This window comes from Bufo bufo, chromosome 4, assembly GCF_905171765.1.
Source record: "Bufo bufo chromosome 4, aBufBuf1.1, whole genome shotgun sequence".
Lineage (NCBI taxonomy): Eukaryota > Metazoa > Chordata > Amphibia > Anura > Bufonidae > Bufo > Bufo bufo.
Window position 1 is genome coordinate 385,026,948 of NC_053392.1, and position 22,673 is coordinate 385,049,620.

Genomic DNA, 22,673 nt, shown 5'->3' on the forward strand with positions numbered 1-22,673 from the left:
AGTTTTGCAACACCTAGAAGGCTGCAGGTTTAGCATCCCTGCTCTATATGCATTTGCTAGTTCTGAGATTGGATTTTGCTCTGTCTTCTAACCATAGCTGTGTTTTCCATGACAGGACGACTTATGCACTTGTATGCTGTCTGTGTGGACTGCTTAGAAGGTGTTCATAAAATCATCTGCATCAAATGCAAGTCTCGATGGGATGGAAGCTGGCATCAATTGGGAACAATGTATACTTATGATATATTGGCGGCTTCTCCATGTTGCCAGGTTTGTAAAATGCTAATTATATTTTTTGTATGTTCTTGTTTGGATAATATTTAATTGCAAAAGTGCCACATGTAAAATATACATGTAAGGGTATATTTACACACAACTGATTTGTTGTAGAAGTTTCTTTGATCCAATATGTAACAGCAGGCAGAACCCATATTCTGCAGAAGTGCCTCAATATATAGGGGATTGCAACATTGGCCCACAATTATCACTATATTAAACCCACAAAGTGACCACTGCTTAACCTAACAGGAAAACTCAAATGAATATACCAACAAATGAGTCATACTATGTTGCTTTAAAATTCACTTTTTATTAAACATGATTAAAAATAATTATCATTTCATGATTTTGGTAGGGATTCAAATGCACTGCTCAAAAAAATAAAGGGAACACTTAAACAACACAATGTAACTCCAAGTCAATCACACTTCTGTGAAATCAAACTGTCCACTTAGGAAGCAACACTGAGTGACAATCAATTTCACATGCTGTTGTGCAAATGGGATAGACAACAGGTGGAAATTATAGGCAATTAGCAAGACACCCCCAATAAAGGAGTGGTTCTGCAGGTGGTGACGACAGACCACTTCTCAGTTCCTATGCTTCCTGGCTGATGTTTTGGTCACTTTTGAATGCTGGCGGTGCTTTCACTCTAGTGGTAGCATGAAACGGAGTCTACAACCCACACAAGTGGCTCAGGTAGTGCAGCTTATCCAGGATGGCACATCAATGCGAGCTGTGGCAAGAAGGTTTGCTGTGTCTGTCAGCGTAGTGTCCAGAGCATGGAGGCGCTACCAGGAGACAGGCCAGTACATCAGGAGACGTGGAGGAGGCCGTAGGAGGGCAACAACCCAGCAGCAGGACCGCTACCTCCGCCTTTGTGCAAGGAGAAACAGGAGGAGCACTGCCAGAGCCCTGCAAAATGACCTCCAGCAGGCCACAAATGTGCATGTGTCTGCTCAAACGGTCAGAAACAGACTCCATGAGGGTGATATGAGGGCCCGACGTCCACAGGTGGGGGTTGTGCTTACAGCCTAACACCATGCAGGATGTTTGGCATTTGCCAGAGAACACCAAGATTGGCAAATTCGCCACTGGCGCCCTGTGCTCTTCACAGATGAAAGCAGGTTCACACTGAGCACATGTGACAGACGTGACAGAGTCTGGAGATGCCGTGGAGAACGTTCTGCTGCCTGCAACATCCTCCAGCATGACCGGTTTGGCATTGGGTCAGTAATGGTGTGGGGTGGCATTTCTTTGGAGGGCCGCACAGCCCTCCATGTGCTCGCCAGAGGTAGCCTGACTGCCATTAGGTACCGAGATGAGATCCTCAGTCCCCTTGTGAGACCATATGCTGGTGCGGTTGACCCTGGGTTCCTCCTAATGCAAGACAATTCTAGACCTCATGTGGCTGAAGTGTGTCAGCAGTTCCTGCAAGACGAAGGCATTAATGCTATGGACTGGCCCGCCCGTTCCCCAGACCTGAATCCAATTGAGCACATCTGGGACATCATGTCTCGCTCTATCCACCAACGTCACGTTTCACCACAGACTGTCCAGGAGTTGGTAGATGCTTTAGTCCAGGTCTGGGAGGAGATCCCTCAGGAGACTGTCCGCCACCTCATCAGGAGCATGCACAGGCGTTGTAGGGAGGTCATACAGGCACGTGGAGGCCACACACATTACTGAGCCTCATTTTGACTTGTTTTAAGGACATTACATCAAAGTTGGATCAGCCTGTAGTGTGTTTTTTCCGCTTTAATTTTGAGTGTGACTCCAAATCCAGACCTCCATGGGTTGAAAAATTTGATTTCCATTTTTTATTTTTGTGTGATTTTGTTGTCAGCACATTCAACTATGTAAAGAACAAAGTATTTCAGAAGAATATTTAATTAATTCAGATCTAGGATGTGTTATTTTTGTGTTCCCTTTATTTTTTTGAGCAGTGTATATAGCGCCATAATACATATTCCTAACACAAACAAAAGTCTAATATAGTATACAGGTTCAGTAATTTCTAGTTAAAGTTAGTGTAGTCGACTGCCTCTTTGTTAAAGTTTAATGCCAGTGGTATAAAGGCTGGCGTGACATGTCCCAGGCTGTTAAATATAACCTTCTGAACTAGCCCCTAAATAATTATCAGCCTTCCTATGCAAATGACAATGGTAATCTAATATAGTCTCGACAGACTACAAATGAACCCTACTCTCTGTAACATACCTTAGGCTGAATATAAAATGGCGACTTCCCCTCAACGCACGTTTCGTGTCACTGCTTCTTTAGGAGGAGAGGCTTTAGGAAATGCCGGGATAGATTTTTAACTCCTTAAGGACACAGCCTTATTTCACCTTAAGGACCAGGCCATTTTTTGCAAATCTGACCAGTGTCACTTTAAGTGGTGATAACTTTAAAACGCTTTGACTTATCCAGGCCATTCTGAGATAGTTTTTTCGTCACATATTGTACTTCATGACACTGGTAAAATGAAGTTAAAAAAAATAATTTTTATTTATAAAAAAAATACCAAATTTACCAATTTTTTTTTAAAAATTGCTAATTTCAAAGTTTCAATTTCTCTACTTCTATAATACATAGTTATACCTACAAAAATAGTTATTACTTTACATTCCCCATATGTCTACTTCATGTTTGTGTCATTTTGGGAATAATATTTTATATTTTGGGGATGTTACAAGGCTTAGAAGTTTGGAGGCAAATCTTGAAACTTTTTTCAGAAATTTTCAAAAACCCAATTTTTAGGGACCATTCTAGAAACTACACCGCTCAATAATAGAAACCATTCTAGAAACTACACCGCTCAAGCTATTCAAAACTGATTTTACAAACGTCGTTAACCCTTTAGGTGTTCCACAAGAGTTAATGGCAAATGGAGATAAAATTTCTGAATTTAGATTTTTGGCAAATTTTCCATTTTAATCTATTTTTTCCAGTAACAAAGCAAGGGTTAACAGCCAAACAAAACTCAATATTTTTTGCCCCGATTCTGTAGTTTGCAGAAACACCCCATATGTGGCCGTAAACTACTGTACGGGCACACAGTAGGGTGTAGAGGGAAAGGTGCGCCATATGGTTTTTGGAAGGCAGATTTTGCTGTACTGGTTTATTTACACGATGTCCCATTTGAAGCCCCCCTGATGCACCCCTGGAGTAGAAGCTCCCTAAAAGTGACCCCATCTAAGAAACTACACCCCTCAAGGTATTCAAAACTTTTACGAACTTTGTTAACCCTTTAGGTGTTGCACAAGAGTTATTGGCAAATGGGGATGAAATTTGAGAATTTCATTTTTTTGCCAAATCTTCCATTTTAACCTATTTTTTCCACTAACAAAGCAAGGGTTAACAGCCAAACAAGACTATCTTTATTGCCCTGACTCTGCCGTTTACAGAAACACCCCATATGTGGCCGTAAACTACTGTAAGGGCACACAGTAGGGCGTAGAGGGAAAGGTGCGCCATATGGTTTTTGGAAGGCAGATTTTGCTGGACTGGTTTATTTACACCGTGTCCTGTTTCAACCCCCCTGATGCACCCCTGGAGTAGAAACTCCCTAATAGTGACCCCATTTTGGAAACTTAGGTGGCGGGTTTGTTGGGACTATTTTTAGGGTACATATGATTTTTGGTTGCTCTATATTACATTTTTGTGAGGTAAGCTTACCAAAAATTGAAATTCTGAAATTTCATCTCCATTTGCCATTAACCCCTTAAAGGGTTTCTGTCACCCCATTAAACCGTTTTTTTTTTTTTTTCTTTACTAATAATCCCTATAGTGCGATCTCATGATACATAAGCAAATTAATCATTTTGGTTCAGTAGAATTTGCTAAAAATCGATTTTTAAAATATGCTAATTACCTTGCTACCAGCAAGTAGGGCGGCTACTTGCTGGTAGCAGCCGCATCCTCCGATGGTAATGACGCCCCCCTCGGCATGCTGATTGACAGGGCCAGGGAAGGGAATCGTTCTCTGCTGGCGCTGTTAGAATTTGAAATCTCGCTCTCTCGACCGCTCCATCCTCAATGCGCCTGCGTCGATGACGTCATCAAGTACACCCGGAAGAGATTTATTATTAATAATCGTTGGTGGTATAGTGTTAATAACTGTCATTTTTATAAAATTATTTATTCCCATTTCGTTGGTGGTTTTTGTGGCAGCATGCTTATTATGTACATACTTACCTGATTCGAGCATCCAGCGACGTCACCAGACTCTCCGCCTCCTTCCAGCGATGCCGGCGTCTTCTCTTCCGGGTGTACTTGATGACGTCATCGACGCAGGCGCATTGAGGATGGAGCGGTCGAGAGAGCGGACGCCTCTCAGTGCGCCTGCGCCGATTGAAGACAGGTACGGCGCAGGCGCGAGATTTCAAATTCTAACAGCGCCAGCAGAGAACGATTCCCTTCCCTGGCCCTGTCAATCAGCATGCCGAGGGGGCGTCATTACCATCGGAGGATGCGGCTGCTACCAGCAAGTAGCCGCCCTACTTGCTGGTAGCAAGGTAATTAGCATATTTTAAAAATCGATTTTTAGCAAATTCTACTGAACCAAAATGATTAATTTGCTTATGTATCATGAGATCGCACTATAGGGATTATTAGTAAAGAAAAAAAAAAAACGGTTTAATGGGGTGACAGAAACCCTTTAAGGACTTAGGACGTACCGGTACGCCATGTTTGCCGAGTCCTTAAGGACCCAGGGCGTACCGGTACGTCCTAACTTTAAAATTACATTGCGGCGCGGCGGGGGTTAATCTGAACAGGATGGCCGCTGAAATCATTCAGCAGGCATCCTGTCACAACGCCGGGGGGCGATCGCCGCAAACCGCAGGTCAATTCAGACTTGCGGTTTTACCTTATTCGGCGGGCGCGGTGCCATCGGGTCCCCATGCGGCGGTAGGGGGGACCCGATGGCATGGAAGGCAGCGCAATGTCTTCCTTGGGTATCTGCGCTGCCTTCCGGTGACGAGCCTGTGAGATCCAGCCCCCTGGATCTCACAGGCCGGAAGCTGTATGAGTAATACACACAGCATAGTAAAAGGGATTAGACCCCCAAAAGTTGAAGTCCCAAAGTGGGACAAAAAATAAAGTAAAAATAAAGTTGAAAAAATAAAGTCCCCCCCCCCAAAAAAAAATTTAAAGTTTCAAGTAAAAATAAACAAAAACGTCATTTTTCCCAAATAAAGTAAAAAAAAAAAAAAGGTAAAAAATAGGGGGAAAAAAAGGTATACATATTAGGTATCGCCGCGTCCGTATCGAAAAAAAATAAAAAAATTTGTGCTAAATAAACCATTTTTTTGTCACCTTACATCACAAAAAGTGTAATAGCAAGCGATCAAAGTCACACGCACCCCAAAATAGTGCCAATAGAACCGTTATCTCATCCCGCAAAAATCCAGCCACCGGGCCTAGCCAAAAAGGAGCCCGGGTGTTGAGCAACAAACTGTTGGGCGTACAGGTTTGTTTGCTCCACCATTAGATTTACCAGTTGGTCACGGAAAAAAAGACAAAAAAAAGTAATATTCAGTGAAGCCCACTGTGGAAATCTGGATTCCTGATTGGCCTACAAACTCAGGAATCACGGGCTCAAATCGCTCTGGGGTACACCAGACAAGTTCACCGCAGGGGGCTCCGGTGGATTTAACTAGTGGGCCGGAAAACTAGTACGAGCCCCAGAGCTGCTCGTACTAGGGTGGGCCACAGGGTCCCTAACATGGCGGTCCCCTTGCTCCGCCTGGCGGCGTCTCCGCCGCCTTGGGGGCTCATCATCATCGCTAGATGATGAGGAGGACGAGGATGACCCCACTTTCCTGTTGTCATCCGCGTCCTCCTCATCACCTAGGACTCTCGGACTCAGAGGCAAGCTGGGCGTATGCCTCCTCGGCCGAGAACATCCGGCGGGCCATAGGGGAGTGTGTGTTTGCGCGTGTGTGTGCGTGCGTGTTAATCTTTATTTAGTGTGCGTGTGTTTGGGGGCACGGGTGTTCATGTACTTATCCTAAAACTAACAGAAAAAAATAAAAAGACCAACTTAAAAAAGGGGAAAAATGTGAAAAAAAAATTCTAAACCGCTGATCAACCGTCTGAAGTTGATCAGCGGTGGGGTGTGCGCATCGCTAACAGTGGCCGGACGCTAAGAGTGTCGGCCACAGTCGGCGTACGCACAAAAAAATAAAATAAAAATTATGCCTGCGCCCCAAAAAAGTTGTGGGGGGGTGGGGCAAGGGGGAAAGCATCAGCACCCCTGGGGGGTCTAGGGTCATACAGCTGTGCTGTGGACCCCAGACACCCTACTTAGGCCGAATGCACACGGCCGTGTTCCACGGCCGAGAGCGGTCCGTGGTATGCCGGGCTGGATTCCTGTTCAGAGCAGGAGTGCACTGCGTCATTGGTTGCTATGACGCCGTGCGCTTCATGACGCCGCTGCACTACAGTAATACACTATATATTACTGTAGTGCAGCGGCGGCATGAAGCGCACGGCGTCATAGCAACCAATGACGCCATGCTCTCCTGCTCTGAATAGGAATCCAGCCCAGCATACCGCGGAACACGGCCGTGTGCATTCGGCCTTAGGGTGATGCAATAAAACTTTTTTTTCACACTAACTTTCCCTTTATTATCCCTGCCTAGCCCAACCTTTCCCTAGACTTTCCTTATTTACCTGCTGATCAGATGGGGGGGTGCTGGGGCACAGATCGGGTCCTGGGGGCAAGGATGGGTGCTGGGGCACAGATGGGGTGATGCTGGCTCAGATCCACACGTGCACAGCAGCGCTCCTCTTTCCTCGGGCTCACACACAAAGAGGAGGAGAGGAGCGCTGGCAACATTTGAAACGCCCGCCCATCTACCAATCAGAGGCGATCATGAGAGGTTATGTCACCATCACCACTCAGGATCTAAGGATGGTGATTGGTGGGGTAAAAACACACCACCGATCACCATTCTGTTCCGGGTTATCGGGTCCTCAGAGACCCGAATAACCCGGAAACGCAGAAAACCGCAGGTCTGAATTGACCTGCCGTTTGCTGCGATCGCCTACACGGGGGGGACACAGGACCCCCCCGGCGCATTTGCCCCAGGTGCCTGCTCAATGATTTGAGCAGGCACCGGGTTCCGATCACCGCCCGCCGGTGATAGAAAATACACAGGGCGTACAGGTACACCCTGTGTCCTTAAGTACCAGGACATAAGGGCGTACCTGTACGCCCTGTGTCCGGAAGAGGTTAAAGAGATGCTAGCCTATCAGGTGCTAGGGACTGCTACATGTGACTCATCAAACATTATGGTCATATTATCGGCGCATGGCCAATCCTTGCCTGCCACATGTCTGCTACTTCCGCCCTTCCCTGAGGCCGACGCCAGGAAGAGCAACCTGCCGCATCAAAGTGATGTAGGTTGACGTTGCCGGCGTCTTATCTCCTTGGAGACTGACGAAAGCGCCGTGGTTGCGAGACCTGCCATGTGCACATGACCATTATATTGGTATACAAGAAGTGGACTTTTAATTTAATAATAAACAAGGATTTTAAAATGAATATCATTATACTTGTCACAAACCAGCGTGTGTGAACCCACTGTCCCACGTGTCCTACCTACTCTAAGGGTGTTTTCTAAGTGAACCCCTGGATCTTCACAGTACCCCTGATCGTAAGGATAGACTTTCCCGAGGGGGAACACCAGGTCGCTACCTCTTGAGGAGGATAGGCACACAAGGCTGCTGGTCCAGGCGGACCAGGAGGTACCTGAGAACGGTACCAGAGGTGCAGGACCGAAGGATGAGGCAGAGGCGTAGTCAGACAGGCAAAAGGTCAGGTCAGGCAATCCGGGTCGGCAACAGTCAAGGCAAGCAGGTAGGGATATAAAAGGTAGCAGAGTCCAGGAATACAGATAAGAGTCAGAAACACAAGAACACAAGCTGAAAACCAGAACCTTAGCAGGGCACAAGGACCTTGACACTGAGGCACCTGGGAAGGGGGCTTAGCCACTTATATATGTGCAGGAGGGCTAGGATAGGTCAGCCCAGAAAGTGACGGGAGCTGGCCCCTAAGGAAGTAATGCAGGAAACAAACAGCAAGCATGCTGTGGCCAGGGCTGAGAGCAAACTGTGGAGCGGATCCCAGAACAACAGCACCCACACAGACAGAGCCCAGGACTGCAGCGGTGAATGGGAGGCACCAGCCGCAGATCACCGCTGAACACGGCGCCCGGGACTGCGGCGGTAAGCAGGGGAACAGTACAATACTAAATCCAAGGTAATTACAACCATGATTTCATATCCACAAAGAGGGGCTCAATTAAAGTGCTGATGTGCCCTATTTTATTTCTTGATTTTTTAACATTATAATTAACTACAGTACTTCTATGTACTATCTTATTTGAGATTGGTAGATATTGCCCGGGGAAAACTAACGGCTCCAAAATAGTGCAAAAAATAACAATAATGGGTATGTGAAAGCTGTAAATGCACGTTTATTCTCATTTATCAAAGACAATTGACATTTAGATATTTATGGCATATCTACATACCGTATTTTTTGCATTATAGGACGGCACCTGCCCATAAGACGCACCTGGGTTTTTGAGGAGGAAAATAAGAGAAAAAAATATTTTGAACCAAAAGGTGTGCTTTTGGTGGGGTTTGAACTACCGTAATGGTGGTCTGTGGATGACACTATTATGGGGCATATGTGGATGGCACGGTTATGGGGGCATATGTGGATGGCACTGTTATGGGGGCATGTGTGGATGGCACTGTTATGGGGGAGCATCTTTATGGGGCATCTGTGGATGGCACTGTTATGGGGGCATCTGTGGATGACACATATATAGCATCTTATGTGTCATCCACAGATCCCCCATAACAGTGTCCCTGTGTAGTGAATGGGGGCCAGCATCTGTTTCTGTAATGGCAGCGGGGCCCGGTGCAGTCACTGTATTCTACTACACCGGGCCCCACTCTCTGTAGTATATGGTAATCATATCTAACTTGTGGCTATTGTTTAAAGTATTCCAATCATCTTAAATCTAGCGCTATAATACTTACAACTAACCTCTTGGCAGTCAGGAGGCCGGGCGGGCGCTCTTATCGTAGCTCACTGCACCTGCGCCGCCCACTTTATGAATGAAGTGAGCGTAGTGAGCTACGCTACGAGCGCCCGCCCGGCCTCCTGATTGCCAAGAAGTTAGTTGTAAGTATTACAGCACTAGATTTAAGATGATTGGAATACTTTAAACAATAGTCAGAAGTTAGATGTGATTACCATATACTACAGAGAGCGGGGCCCGGTGTAGTAGAATACAGTGACTGCACCAGACATGGCTGTGCATGCCATGAAATGTCCTAAAATAGCAGTTTTTCAGAACCCCCATACAAGTGAATGGAGAGAACCATGCTTGCCACCTCTCCGTTTAGGATGGTGCAAGATAGGTCATTCTTAAGACTGGTGCGGGTCCTGGAGGTGGCACCCACTTCTCTCAGACATCTATGGCATGTCCTGTGGATATGCCACAAATGTTCAGATGGTAATACCCGGTTTCTGTACAGCTTCTCATAGCAGGTGTAAAATATTTAAAGTGAGATCATTCCTGACACACCAGGCCAACAATACTCTATTATTATGGGAGTCAGACCTCTGGGAACCACCACTTATTCTGAGAACCCTTTCCCTGCACAGCAGTACTCCCAGCCACCCAGTTGCAGCCTGGCTCTTTTACTTGAGGAGCTGGGCTGTAGTATTCACACACAGCGGGTGTCCAGGGCACTTTGTGCGGAGAAAGGCTGTGAAGGAGCCATAGTGCTAAATAAATGATGCTTTCCCTTCATTCTCTGGATCAGTGGTGGTTCTTCACAGGCACAATATATGATTATAAAAATACCAGTGATATTAAAGTACAGAAAACCTCATTTTTTTTAATATAGAAAGGCTATAGCCTTTTATTATGGGTTAAATTAGGGAGAACAAAATAACCGAAGAAAAAATCTAGAAGTCTCTCCTGGGATTTGAACCTGGGACATCTAAATGCAAGGCTAACCACTTAATTCCAGGCTACAGCCTTATCATATTGAGAAGAGTGGTTTTCTATACTTAGAAAGCTAATACGTATTACTAGTGTCTTTATCATCATATTTTGTGCCTGTGAATAAACCAGTAATATCTATTAACTTTCTAAGTATAGAAAACCTCTATTCTCAACATGGTAAGTCTATAGTAAGTATTGTATACAACATGTGCATTCTAGGACACAACTCTGCCCTCAGCATGCTGAGGTCTAGCCCTGTCAGTCAAGGGGAGGAGGGAGTGTGCAGAGCACAGGGATGTGACAAAAGTAGTGCTCCTAGGATTCAGCCCGAGCCTTGGTGTACATGTATATGTATAAAACACAGATATCTCTGCACCTGTTTAACATACAGACAAAAGAAAGGTATTGTTTTAATCAGCAGGATCAACTCCACTAAGCAGTATGCCTGGTTTAATAGGGTTTATCATGCTGACTAGAGGCTTTTTAAATTTATGTTATTGTCTATCAGCCTAAGAGCCCCATTTATTAAAAACGATAACTAGCAGGGGATAGAGTCAGTTTTGGATGGTTGAGGTCCGAGTCGGAGGTTTGCCATACCGACTCCACAGCCTGTTGCTGACACTGTTACTACTACTGGAAGAATCCATAATGCATATGTGTTGTAAAACTGCTTGCTAGTTCATAATTGTCTCTGGTTATTTTAGGCCCGTCTGAACTGCAAGCACTGTGGGAAGCCCGTCATCGATGTACGCATTGGAATGCAGTATTTTTCGGAATACAGCAACGTTCAACAGTGCCCTCACTGTGGGAATTTAGACTACCACTTTGTGAAGCCATTTTCCTCATTCAAAGTACTAGAGGCTTATTGACGAAAGCTTTGTTTTATTAATAGCCATTTTATAGGTATTACTACTTTGTTACATATCTTTTATAGGAAATATTCTGTGAGAAAATTTTTGTTTTCTAATTCTAAAACTATTGCAGCATTTTTCCTTTCAGTTGTTACTAAATCCTGTACATAGTACCGGTATTTACAATTTCCCATTTTTATGTGGGAAACGTAACATGAAAATGTGACGGGTGAATGTAAGTCTACGCCAGCAACGTGTATTCTTGTTTAAGTATTTGGGGATAGCACTGTAATCTCTATTTCATTTTTTGCCCCAGCGACTCAGCACTTAAATGAAAAGAAAAAAAACAACTTTCCACCAAAGCAAATTTAGATATTTTTTAAAAATACATTTGATATTTGAAGCCATTTGCTTTTTTTTTTTGGTAGGATTTTTTTTCGAGTTGGACAAAATTCTTGAAACTTTTTTTTTTTATATATATATTTTTAAAAATGTTATACATAAAAACTACCATTTTGAATCCTTATGATTAGACGGAAGCAAAAAGTCACTAGTTTTATTACCAACATCTTAATTACTGTTATGGTAGACTATATATTTTCACGTAGGGCTCATGCACAGAGCCGTAACGGTTTTTGCGGTCCACAGATTGCAGATCCTCAAAACACAGATACCGGCCATGTGCGTTCTGCATTTTGCTGAATGGAACGTCCTGCCATCTATAGAACAGCCCTATCCCTGTCCATAAAAAGGACAAGAATAGGACTTGTTCTGTTTTTTTGCGGGGCCACGGAACAGCAATACAGATGCAGACAGCACACGGTGTGCTGTCTACATCTTTTGTGGCCCCATTGAATGGATCTGCATCCGAACCACAAAAACTATCATGTACACGAGACCTTATTGAGTTTGGAGGCTCTTTTGCAACCATCTTTGTTATTACCCTAAAGAATTTACAGTATAAAAGTGAAGCAACTTTGTGTATAGGTTTGAATAAAGATGTCCTACGGCTTTGTGTATTAAGCTCCTATGCAAACCTATGTGTACCCATGGTTACAGACTGCAAATAAACCGTGCGGTCTGATTCTGCAGTCAGGAGTTGCTCTTCCATCTGTCCCTTCTTCTTGCTAACATGATGACAGTATGAGAAGGGGTAGAGGGAGTCTAGTAATACCCAACAAATAGTACTGCCTAGGAGTCTTTTTTTCTAGTCCCTTTTTATTATTGTAGATGCATTTGAAGCAATGTAAAAAATGGTGCGTGCATTTTTGCTAGGTGGATGGATAACCCACTTTGACTCTTTGCTACACTGCACCTGCCTATCCAGTAGATGATACCAGTCCATTCCATTAGCAAACCGTGGATGTGGTCCTGAAGTGCAGAGGCATCGCGTCCTAGGATGTGACCTAGACAGAATTAGAACCGATGCACATGCATTATGCTAATTTTTCTGAAGTTCATGAATATACTGTATGGCAAGGACCTAACTGTCAATGATGTAGGAGCACCAGAGTGCTAGGTCCTTGCCAAGTGAGTGTGCTGGACATTGAAAATGCAGTTTGAGCTGCAGGGAACATGTTGTAGAACAGGAGAAGCTGAGGAGATTTATATGTGGGTTTGTTGGAAACAGTTCATTATGACTTGTCATTTATGCATCTAAAACTCTGAGTGTAGGAGTCCAGTGGGCGGTACTATTCAACAACTGACAGCCTTTCCTGTGTTGGTGTACATAGAGAACAGACCGCTTTGCTGGACTTGTGAGCCCAGAATGACCAGTAAATGACAAATGACAAGTCTTTTCCCAAAAACTGTATATCGGTCTGCCCAGCTCCTTAAGCTTTTTGAGTTGCAACCTGCAGATCGGATTGAACTTTCAATGCGACAAGTTCCCTTTAATTCACCTATGTGTTAGGGTACATCCACATGTAGCGAAATAGCTGTTGAAAGTTTTTGCAGCTTTTCTGCAAGAATCCGCAGGAAAATTGTGGTTTGGGTAAAGCTAAACCAAATTGTGCAGGTTTTGGTGCAGATTTGCTCATGGATTTCACCTGCGGAAAAAAGCTGAGCGTCAAAAATAAAGGGGAATAAAAGCATTCTTTCAATCTCCCCTTTCACTTCTGTGCCTTCTTTGCCTGGTTTCCTGGTCCTCTACTGGTCTCTGTACAACCTGGTCTCCTGCAATGACATCTTGTCCCATGTGACTGACAACGGAGCCTGTGATTGCAGTGGTCACATGGAATTAGATGTCATTACAGGAAGCCAGTTGTACAGAGACCAGCGTGGCAATGGAAGTGTAGCATGGCAATGGAGGCGAGTATAGTGTTTTTTATTTAGGGCATGCGGATCCATAGCAAAATATGTAACAGTTAGGGTGTCTAAATCTTGGACCAGAGATTTACATACAGTGGATTAAACCACTTTAGGATCTGGGCATGCACCTTCATTTGCAGGTACCAGTTGTATTATATAGCTGGCTCCCTGCTCACACTACTGGGATCAGAGATAACACCAATCCAGCATTTTAACCACTCAGATGCCACGCTTAGCAGTACAGCAGCATGTGAGAAGTGACATTGAGGAAGCTCCCTGAGTCCTTCGATCAACACCTGTGAACGCAGTCACTGAGTGCCAAGTAGTTGGCTTGTAAGCCAGGGGCCTGTCATGTTCCATCCACTCTTACACCCTGCCTCTGGCAGGATGTAATAGAATGCTTATTAGAATACCAATACACTGTAATACAGAAGTATTACAGTGTATGGTACAAGCGCTAAAACTATGGAGGGTTCAAGTCCTCTAAGGAGACTTTAAAAATGTGAAAAATAGTTGAATAAAGTATTTAAAAATCTAAAAAAAGGAAGCAAAAATATTAAAACTTTCAAAGTCCAACCTTTTCCAGTTTCACATGTATAATTTTTTTTTAAAGGGATACATAATTGGATTCACTGCATCTGCAAAGATCCAGTCTATTAAATTATCCCATTATTTTACATGCACAGTAAACCTCATTTATACAAAAAAAAAAAAAAATGAATTTTGGGCACCTCATCTTAAAAATTGATAAAAATAAAAAAATATCAAAAGTCCTCGAACAGCTCAGTCGGCAGAAAAATAAGAAGGTTATTGGTATCCGAATACGGATTTTTAGTTTTACAAAAATAGTAAACCCTCACAAAAACTGTCTAAATTTGGTATCTCCATGTTCGCACTCACTTGACTCAAAGGATAAAGTTAACATGTCCTTTCTGTCATGCAGTGAATACCGTAAAAAACTGAATGCTAAACGCTATTGTGGGATTTTGTTGCTTTTTAAATACAACCCCAAAGTACCCCAAAATGGTGGCATTGAAGAATACAACTCATCCCTCATATGGCTTCCGAAATGTGGAGATGAAAAAACGACTAGGCTTTACTATTTGTTTGTATGATCACTAATTTACCAGGGGGAGGACTTGACACTTCTTTGTTTTAAACCAATCAGTTTTTTAATTATTGTAATTCTGGAAAGCACTGATTTTTTTTTTATTTTTTTTTATTAAGGTGCTCTACTTGTTTATTGTGCCACAGAAATTTGAAAAGTGTTTGATTTAACAGCATTTCCTTACAGATCTTGGGTTTGAATAAAAGAACAAGCAGATAAAAAAAATGGTTGAATAGATTGCACAGATGAAGCCATGACAATCTCGTGAATATAATAAAAGTTCTGTTATAATCTAATACGATTAATAGTACATGTATGCTGTAAACATTTCTCGAAACCTGTCATAAGTCATCCTTCATATACAAACTTTGGGTAGTTATCCATCATCACAATCGGAGTATGTTCCTACAGCCAGAATACACGTCAGATAAAATCCAATGTGTAGTTGCCATGGAAATTTTCCACCAATGTTAATTCTGCTGTGGATTTGTAGCTTGTGATACCACGGATTGGACCGTAGATCAGCCCCATTTAACGCCTGAAAGATGCACCAACAAGGGACATGGCCCTCCTTGATATGGATTTCAAATTTTGAAAGGCAGCGCAGATTTTCATTGTAAATAATAAGACATGGAATTTCCTCGGTTTTTACATAAATTTCAGTACAGGATATGTACAGAAATGCACATGAAATTTAAGCAGTGTGAACATGCCCTTAGACTATTTTACATGCCACAATCTGTGTAATTTTATTGCTCACGAATTAGTATTATGGAGCACTTCAAAGGCATTTCCACTTGCAAGCCCTGTTTTACAGTTTTATTAAAAATATTTTCCATGTACAAGGTCTTGAGACTTTATAAATAACATTGAATTGGTTACAGCCTGTGTTACGTTTAGGAGCTGCATACACGGTGCTTCTGGTTGCCATTGGAAAGAGTCAACAAACTTCTTGTCAGACCCATAGAACAGCATAGCTGAACTCTTGCAATACAGTGGTAGTTATATTTGTCCGACATGTGATTACTTTAAAGGATAACTGTTACATTTGGACCCTAATTTAAATTTTCATGTATGTAGTTACTATTACCATGATATTCCAGAATCACTAACTATTAGACTTTCTTACCCCATATTTTAGAAGATTCAACTCTTAGCAACCAGTCTGCATAAAACTGCAATTTCAGTATTCTGTTAAGATGGCCACCACTGCTCACAGCCCTGAGGCTAATCCCGCCTGCCCTCACTACCCACAATGCATTGAGCTCCTCGTGCACTAGCTTCTGCACCTCAACCAATGGTTGCTCTCCACACTTAAACACGCCCCCCTCCTCCTTCTATCACATACACTTTAGGAAGTGGCTGGATTGTGGAGCCTCAATTTAGCTTGGACACAGAAAACTAATAGTGATGGTCTCTATGAATGAAACCCAGGCTGCTGCATAGTATTTGCTATGGAGCCATAGCCTGTAATAGGCTCCATAGGAAATATGCAATTTTCTTATATATTCCAAAGCTATTGGTTGAAAAAAAATAATACAGTTCAAATCACCCCCCATTTTGCAAAAATGAAAAAAAATCAATAAAAAAAAATCATGGGTGTCGCAATGTGCGAAAACACCCGTACTATAAAAATATTAAAAAATATTCCCCATACGGTAAACATAAAAACGACATTCGCCATTTTTGGACACTTCATTTCTTCATAAAAAATTTAATAAAAGGTGATCAAAAAGTCATACACACCCCTGAATGGTATCGATGAAAAGATCACATTGCGCCGCGAAAAAAGAGCCCCCATACAGTGGCATCCACAGATCCCCCTCCCCTAAACAGTGCCATCCACAGACCCCCCCCAAACAGTGCCATCCACAGATCCCCCCCCTAAACAGTGCCATCCACAGATCCCCCCCCCCCTAAACAGTGCCATCCACAGATCCCCCCCCCCCCCCCCTAAACAGTGCCATCCACAGATACCACTGTATCCAAGTAAAGAGATGAGCGATGATTACAGTTAAAGTTATGGATTACAGTTTATAAATGTACTCATGTGAGCAGCGTGGCCCTGTATATTCTAACCCCCAGGCAAGCATCCCCGTCACCATGGGAACGCCTGGGGGTTAGAATATACCATCGGATCTCGGGCAGGACTCGGGGAGACTCGCTGTGCTTCGCTGTCAGTTCCGGCCAGCAACATGAACGCGCACGCACGCAGGAGGACGGCCTTCTTATGCGTCCTTCATCTTCCATCTGAGCACAATTGAAAGACGGATGAGTCACAGCAACCTGATTTTAATCTCAGGTAAGAATAGCATATACTGGGGACATAAATGTGGTTTTTAGGAGTTATTTACTAAAGAGCCAAAAGTTAAAACATGGCAAACAAGGTGATATTAATCACCAAAATCCAATATGGGGGAAAAAAAATTTGTGACAGTTATCCTTTAAAGCACTGTTACAAGAACATCAAAGCGCGCTGTGGGGATAATTCATCATGTCTGTACTTGAGAATTTTGCCTTCAAAAAGTCACAAAATAGGGCTTTTTTTGCATTTGCACAAATTGTTTGCAACTTTTTGCATTTATATATTCGCTGAGTTTTTAAAATTGGGTGGGAAAGTGGGCATGTTAGCTATGGTAATGAGTTTCACTCCAGATTTTTCACTGGGAGTCACAAAAGTCACTTCAGTAGGGAGGCGGATTAAAAACTGGAGTAACATTTCTAGACAAAAGTTTTTAAGTTTACAAATGCTACATGTTTAAAGGGGTTGTCTCACTTTAACAATGTACATTTATTCAGTTCACTGTCATGCTACGATCATTTGTGCTAAAGATGGCAGCCCGCAAGCGTCCACTCACAGTCAAGAGGCGAGGTTGAATACCTGCCCTGCTGGCTGTGCCTTGAAACTCATATTCCAGCTCAAGTAAGCAGAGAATTGGGGCCTTGAGAGCAGCGAAGCAGCCTGCAAATAGTGAGGTGAGACAACCCCTTTAATAAACAGCATGCACCGTAAATTCCGCCCATTGTGCCTGCTGGTAGATTTCAGCTGTGAAGCATGCAGAATAGTGAATGTAATCACGTGGGTCAGTTGGAGATTTATAATTGTATATACTATATTTTTTTAGTTACTTAGCTTTCTACATAGACTGATTCCATGTGTATACTGTAGAATGGTGTTCAATATGATAAACTAAGCATAAAGCTTACTATCCAATACGGAACGACAAAAATGAATTTAGTAAAAACATTGAAAGATCACTTCAGTTTATCCGTAAAACATGTTAAACTCCATTCACATGTCCGCAATTCTGTTATGCATTTTGCGAAACGGAATTGCGGACCTATTGATTTCTATGGGGCTGCACGATGTGCTGCCTGGATCCGGAATTGCGGATCCGCACTTCCGGGTCCGCAATTCCGTTCCCGAAAAAAATAGAACATGTCCTATTCTTGTCCGCAATTGCGGAAAAGATTAGGCATTTTCTATCAAGTGCCGGCGATGTGCGGTCCGCAAAATGCGAAACGCACATTGCTGGTGTCCGTGGTTTGCGGATCCGTGGATCTGCAAAACACACACTGACGTGTGAATGGACCCTTAAAGAGGTTGTATTCCGGAACTGGCTTTCAGTAAAGAAGACTTGCCTCCTCCAAGCATCTCCGTTCCAGCACCGACAGTCCCATCCCCACTCTTTCTGGTCACCTTTGGACTGGAAATATGATGTCCCATCCGTAATAATGTCATGCAACTCTGCAGCCATTAACTGTCCTCGGCGATCATGCGACACGTCACTGCTGAGGTGAGTAAATGGCTGCAGTGGTATACAGGATGATGTACAGAGTGTCACACTTTCAGTCCACAGGGGAACCGAAACAGCCGGGGACAGGAAAGTCAGTTGTGGAACGGAGCTGCATCAAAGAGGTGAGTGTCCTTTCTTCTTTACTGTAAACCTGTTCCAGCCCTTAATTAAATGTGGGTTAGGGATCGGACAACTCCTTTAAAGTGACATGACTTAATTATGTTAATAAGTACCTGGGGGATATTTACGAAGCCTGGCAATTTGAATGCTGGTCTTCGTTGCTCCGATGCTGGCGGTTCATCCACCTAAGTTATGTAGAGGAGCTGGCGGCTTCCTTGCTGACATAAATTTAGCCAATTTAGAATGGTTCCGCATACGGTCCGCAAAAAAAACGGACCGGACACGGAAAGAAAATACGTTCGTGTGCGAGAGGCCTAAGAAATACTTTTATCACCCAGAAAAAATATTGATGTAGTGTAAGGGCTTATTCACACGACCGTGGTTTGGTTCCGCATTCACTTCAATGGGGCTGCAAAAGATGCGGATAGCACTCTGTATGCTTTCCGCCTCCGTTGCTCCATTCCGTGGCTCCGCAAAAATTATAAGTCATGTCCTATTCTTGGCCGTTTTGCGGATAAGAATAGGCATTTCTATAAAGGGCTGTCCGTTATGTTTTGCAAATTGCGGACCGCAAAACATGGCACGGTTGTGTGAACAAGCCCTAAAGGAAAAACTTTACGGTTACCTCTACCATTCTTTTTGGTTCAGTCCTCGTTTTGGTGGGAAAAATTCACTAAAATTTATACCAGTCAAAATAATCTTCCAGTATGTCATAAATGCATGCGATAAGATCACTGTGATCTTGCATAGTTGAACATTCATACAACTTTGAAAAAAAAGTCAGTTAAAAATGGATAAACTGAGATTTTCATGCCCGTTTTGCATCAGTGTGTGTATCAGTTTTGCATCTGTTTTTAACAGCCATTAAAAATGGATGAATTTTTAAGGGCTTAGTGGCATTTTTTTTTTAACCCCAATCCCTGCAGTGCCTTTAGTATATATAATGCCCCTCTGTAGTGGCCCCAGTATACAGGTGAAATGCGAAAAATTGGAATATCGTGCAAAAGTCCATTTATTTCAGTAATGCAAATTAAAAGGAATTGCATTAATGCAGCTTAAAATTTTGAATATTGTGAAAAGGTTCAATATTCTAAGCTTAAAGTGTCACACTCTAGTCAGCTAATTAATCCATATCCCCTGAGCAAAGGGTACCTCAAAATTGTGACTTTGGGGTCTCATAAGTAGTGTTGAGCGAACTTCTGTTTTAAGTTCGGCGTCTAAAGTTCGGCTTCCGGTTAGCGAAGAATCCCGATATGGATTCCGAATTCCATTGTGGTCCGTGGTAGCGGAATCAATAATTGGCCATTATTGATTCCGCTACCACGGACCACAACGGAATTCGGAATCCATATCGGGATTCTCCGCTAACCGGAAGCCGAACTTAAAACAGAAGTTCGCTCAACACTACTCATAAGCTATAAGCCATAGTCATCCAAACTATAACAAATTAAGGCTTGAAATATCTCGCTTTGCATGTAATGAGTCTATCTCATATGTTGGTTTCACCTTTTTAAGTTGCATTACTGAAATAAATGAACTCTGCACGATAGTCTAAATTTTCGAGTTTCACCTGTAATTACTTTGTCCCTACAGTCAAACTAGTATTCACATATTGCCTCTGGCTTAATGAATCTGCTCCACTGTCATTGATTTTGCAGAGTTTTAGGCCTTATTCACGCAGTAAGTGTTTTGTCAGTGATTTCCAAACCATGTGCAAGTCAAAAACACAGAGATGCAAATCTGTCCATCATACCTTCTCTCGGTGTAGGCTCCGCTGCTGGGTTTGGATGAGAATCACTGATGGAAACCACTGACCAAATACTAAGGCCTCACTCACATTTCCGTTTTTCACTGACATGTGCTGTCCGCACGTTTTCTGCAGACAGCACACGTACCCATTGATTTAAATGTGACTGTTCACATTTCAATAAAAAAAATCATGGGGGCGTGCTCTACTTTGAACCGTGATGCGGACCTAGCACGCCCATTGAAGGCTATGGTCAGTGAAAATCACTGACACACATCCATGTTGCATCCGTTTTTCACTGAAGACTTATAGGAGATTCTTTAGAAATTTAATTTTCAGCTGAGCAACGTCCGTGAATTATGGATGACACACGCATAGTAAAAACGGACACCTGGACCAACCATGGATCCTTCACAGATAAAACACGTACGCTTTTTTTAACGAACGTGATACTGACACGGAAATGTGAACGAGGCCTAGCTGTGTGAATCAGAGACAGTCTGTGCAGTGTTCTGAAATCCAGGTGTACATTCAGGGAACATCCACTACTTTCCTCCGTTTTCCAGACCAAACATGCCCTTTTCAAGTCTACGGCCTCATGAAAACCATCTGTGTTCGGTCCAAATTTCACACTGACTGTTGCTAGCAGATGCCCCGAAAATCCCCTTTTTGGCCTAGCACGATAAAGTTAAGTGCAAATGGGCTGCCTTCTATTTTTTTCACCCAATGAAAAACAGATGACACAAAGGGCAAAATACAGTTCCACTGAAAAAAAAAGGGACACAATAAGACACTGTCATGGATTGACTGAAAAATAGCATGAACATGTGACTAGGGCCTCAGACTTTGCATAACATGGTATGTCAGCTTTCCAGCAACTGAATAATTAAATGGGTTTTGCAGTGAGTGGGAGTCTGACTCCCAGAAGCCCTGCCTATCAGCTTTGATGGGGTAGCGGCACTCGTGAGAGCGCTGCTTCCTTTTCCATATTCATTTCAATGAATATAATTACACTGCACTGTCTCTACAAAGAAGACAACGTGCAGGTAATTTTGAAGAGGAAAGAGCGCTCACACCAGACAGCTGACCGGCGGGAGTCGGACCCCGGATACTGGTCTGATATTGATGACCTACCCTGAGGATAGATCATCAATAATCCACTGTACAACCCTTTTAAGCAGTGCTTAGTATTCTACAGTCCATTTCTGTGATCTGCTCAGAAATAGCTATGACTTGGAAGATATACTAGATTCTCACTCATCTTCAACATCTATAGCATATCTGAAATGTATATTGGAATACAACTTTAGAGTGGTTTCACACAGTGGGGCAGATTTATTACGAATGGCGTGTATTACGCCAATTTTAAGCAGATGCTGCATGGAGGTAAGAGGTGTCAAATAGATTAAGAAAACACAACTCAATAATTTAGGTGCATCTTAGGATGTCTGTGCACCAGAAACTGAAATCCACACCTGTTAGGAGCTGGCATAGATTTCTAGTGTAGTTTACACTAGTTTTCTGGCTTAAATGGTGTTAAATTTGTCGAGCCGCATAGGACACATCCATGCCTCACACACGTTTTAGAAAAAAAAATAACATGGTGCAGATGAGCAAAAAGTCATCAATATTTGCTTAAAAACATATCTTTGGCAAAAATTTGCAACTTTTTGGCACCACTGCCAGGGGAATCTTGGTCATTTCCCCCAGGGTCTTTTTTGCAAAAAAAATACAAAAATCACTGTTCAATGTAACTGTAGGAAATTATGAAATGCACTACAAAAAAAGTGTTTTATTTTGTATAGTTTCTCTTCATTTTGGTTGCGTTTTTTGGGTCCATGTAGGGAAGAAAAAAATGCATGTCATAAATTAGTGAGGAAAAGAAACAGCCACCAAAAAAATGCTTGTCAAATCGGTATAATATAACCAATCAGACGCATGAGTCCCTGCTTCAGGGTGTCGGTACTATAAAGCAAACGCTTTATATAAAAGAAAGGATCAAAGGAAAAATTTCAAAGGGAATTGATCCTAGAGGTGGAGCTATAGAACACCTCAAAAAGAGTTTGTTGTTAATTTAATTATATTGTGCAATCAGTAAAACACGGTACAAGCCTCTATGCAAAAATATAAATTATTTATTATACAATAACTTAAAATACAATTAAAGCTTAATCAATATAAAACTCAATAAGATGCAATAATACACAGTGATATGCAGTGCCCTAAATATGCCACTAGATGGCTCTAACACAAATACCAGCATTCCATATTACCTCTCAAACATGAAATGTAATGCAACCTTCTTGACCACAATTATGAGATATACTATCAGTTGACACAGTAACTTAATAGTGATAAAGATAGATACGAACCCTTGCTCTGCTCAAACTATGACTGTTCTCGGAAATCGGGTAGTATTGCTGC

The 22,673-nt window shown here is 42.7% G+C and overlaps 1 protein-coding gene across 1 annotated transcript in view; it reads left to right on the forward strand.

Moving 5' to 3' along the window:
• The window catches only part of HECA (hdc homolog, cell cycle regulator), a 72,774-nt gene extending 59,526 nt beyond the window's left edge, over window positions 1–13,248 (forward strand). Inside the window, exons 3-4 of the mRNA XM_040429231.1 lie at window positions 116–270; window positions 11,021–13,248. Of these exons, the coding sequence (XP_040285165.1) occupies window positions 116–270; window positions 11,021–11,185 (320 nt within the window). The 3' untranslated portion in view covers window positions 11,186–13,248. The remainder of the gene's footprint in view (window positions 1–115; window positions 271–11,020) is intronic.
• Window positions 13,249–22,673: the final 9,425 nt, after the last annotated feature.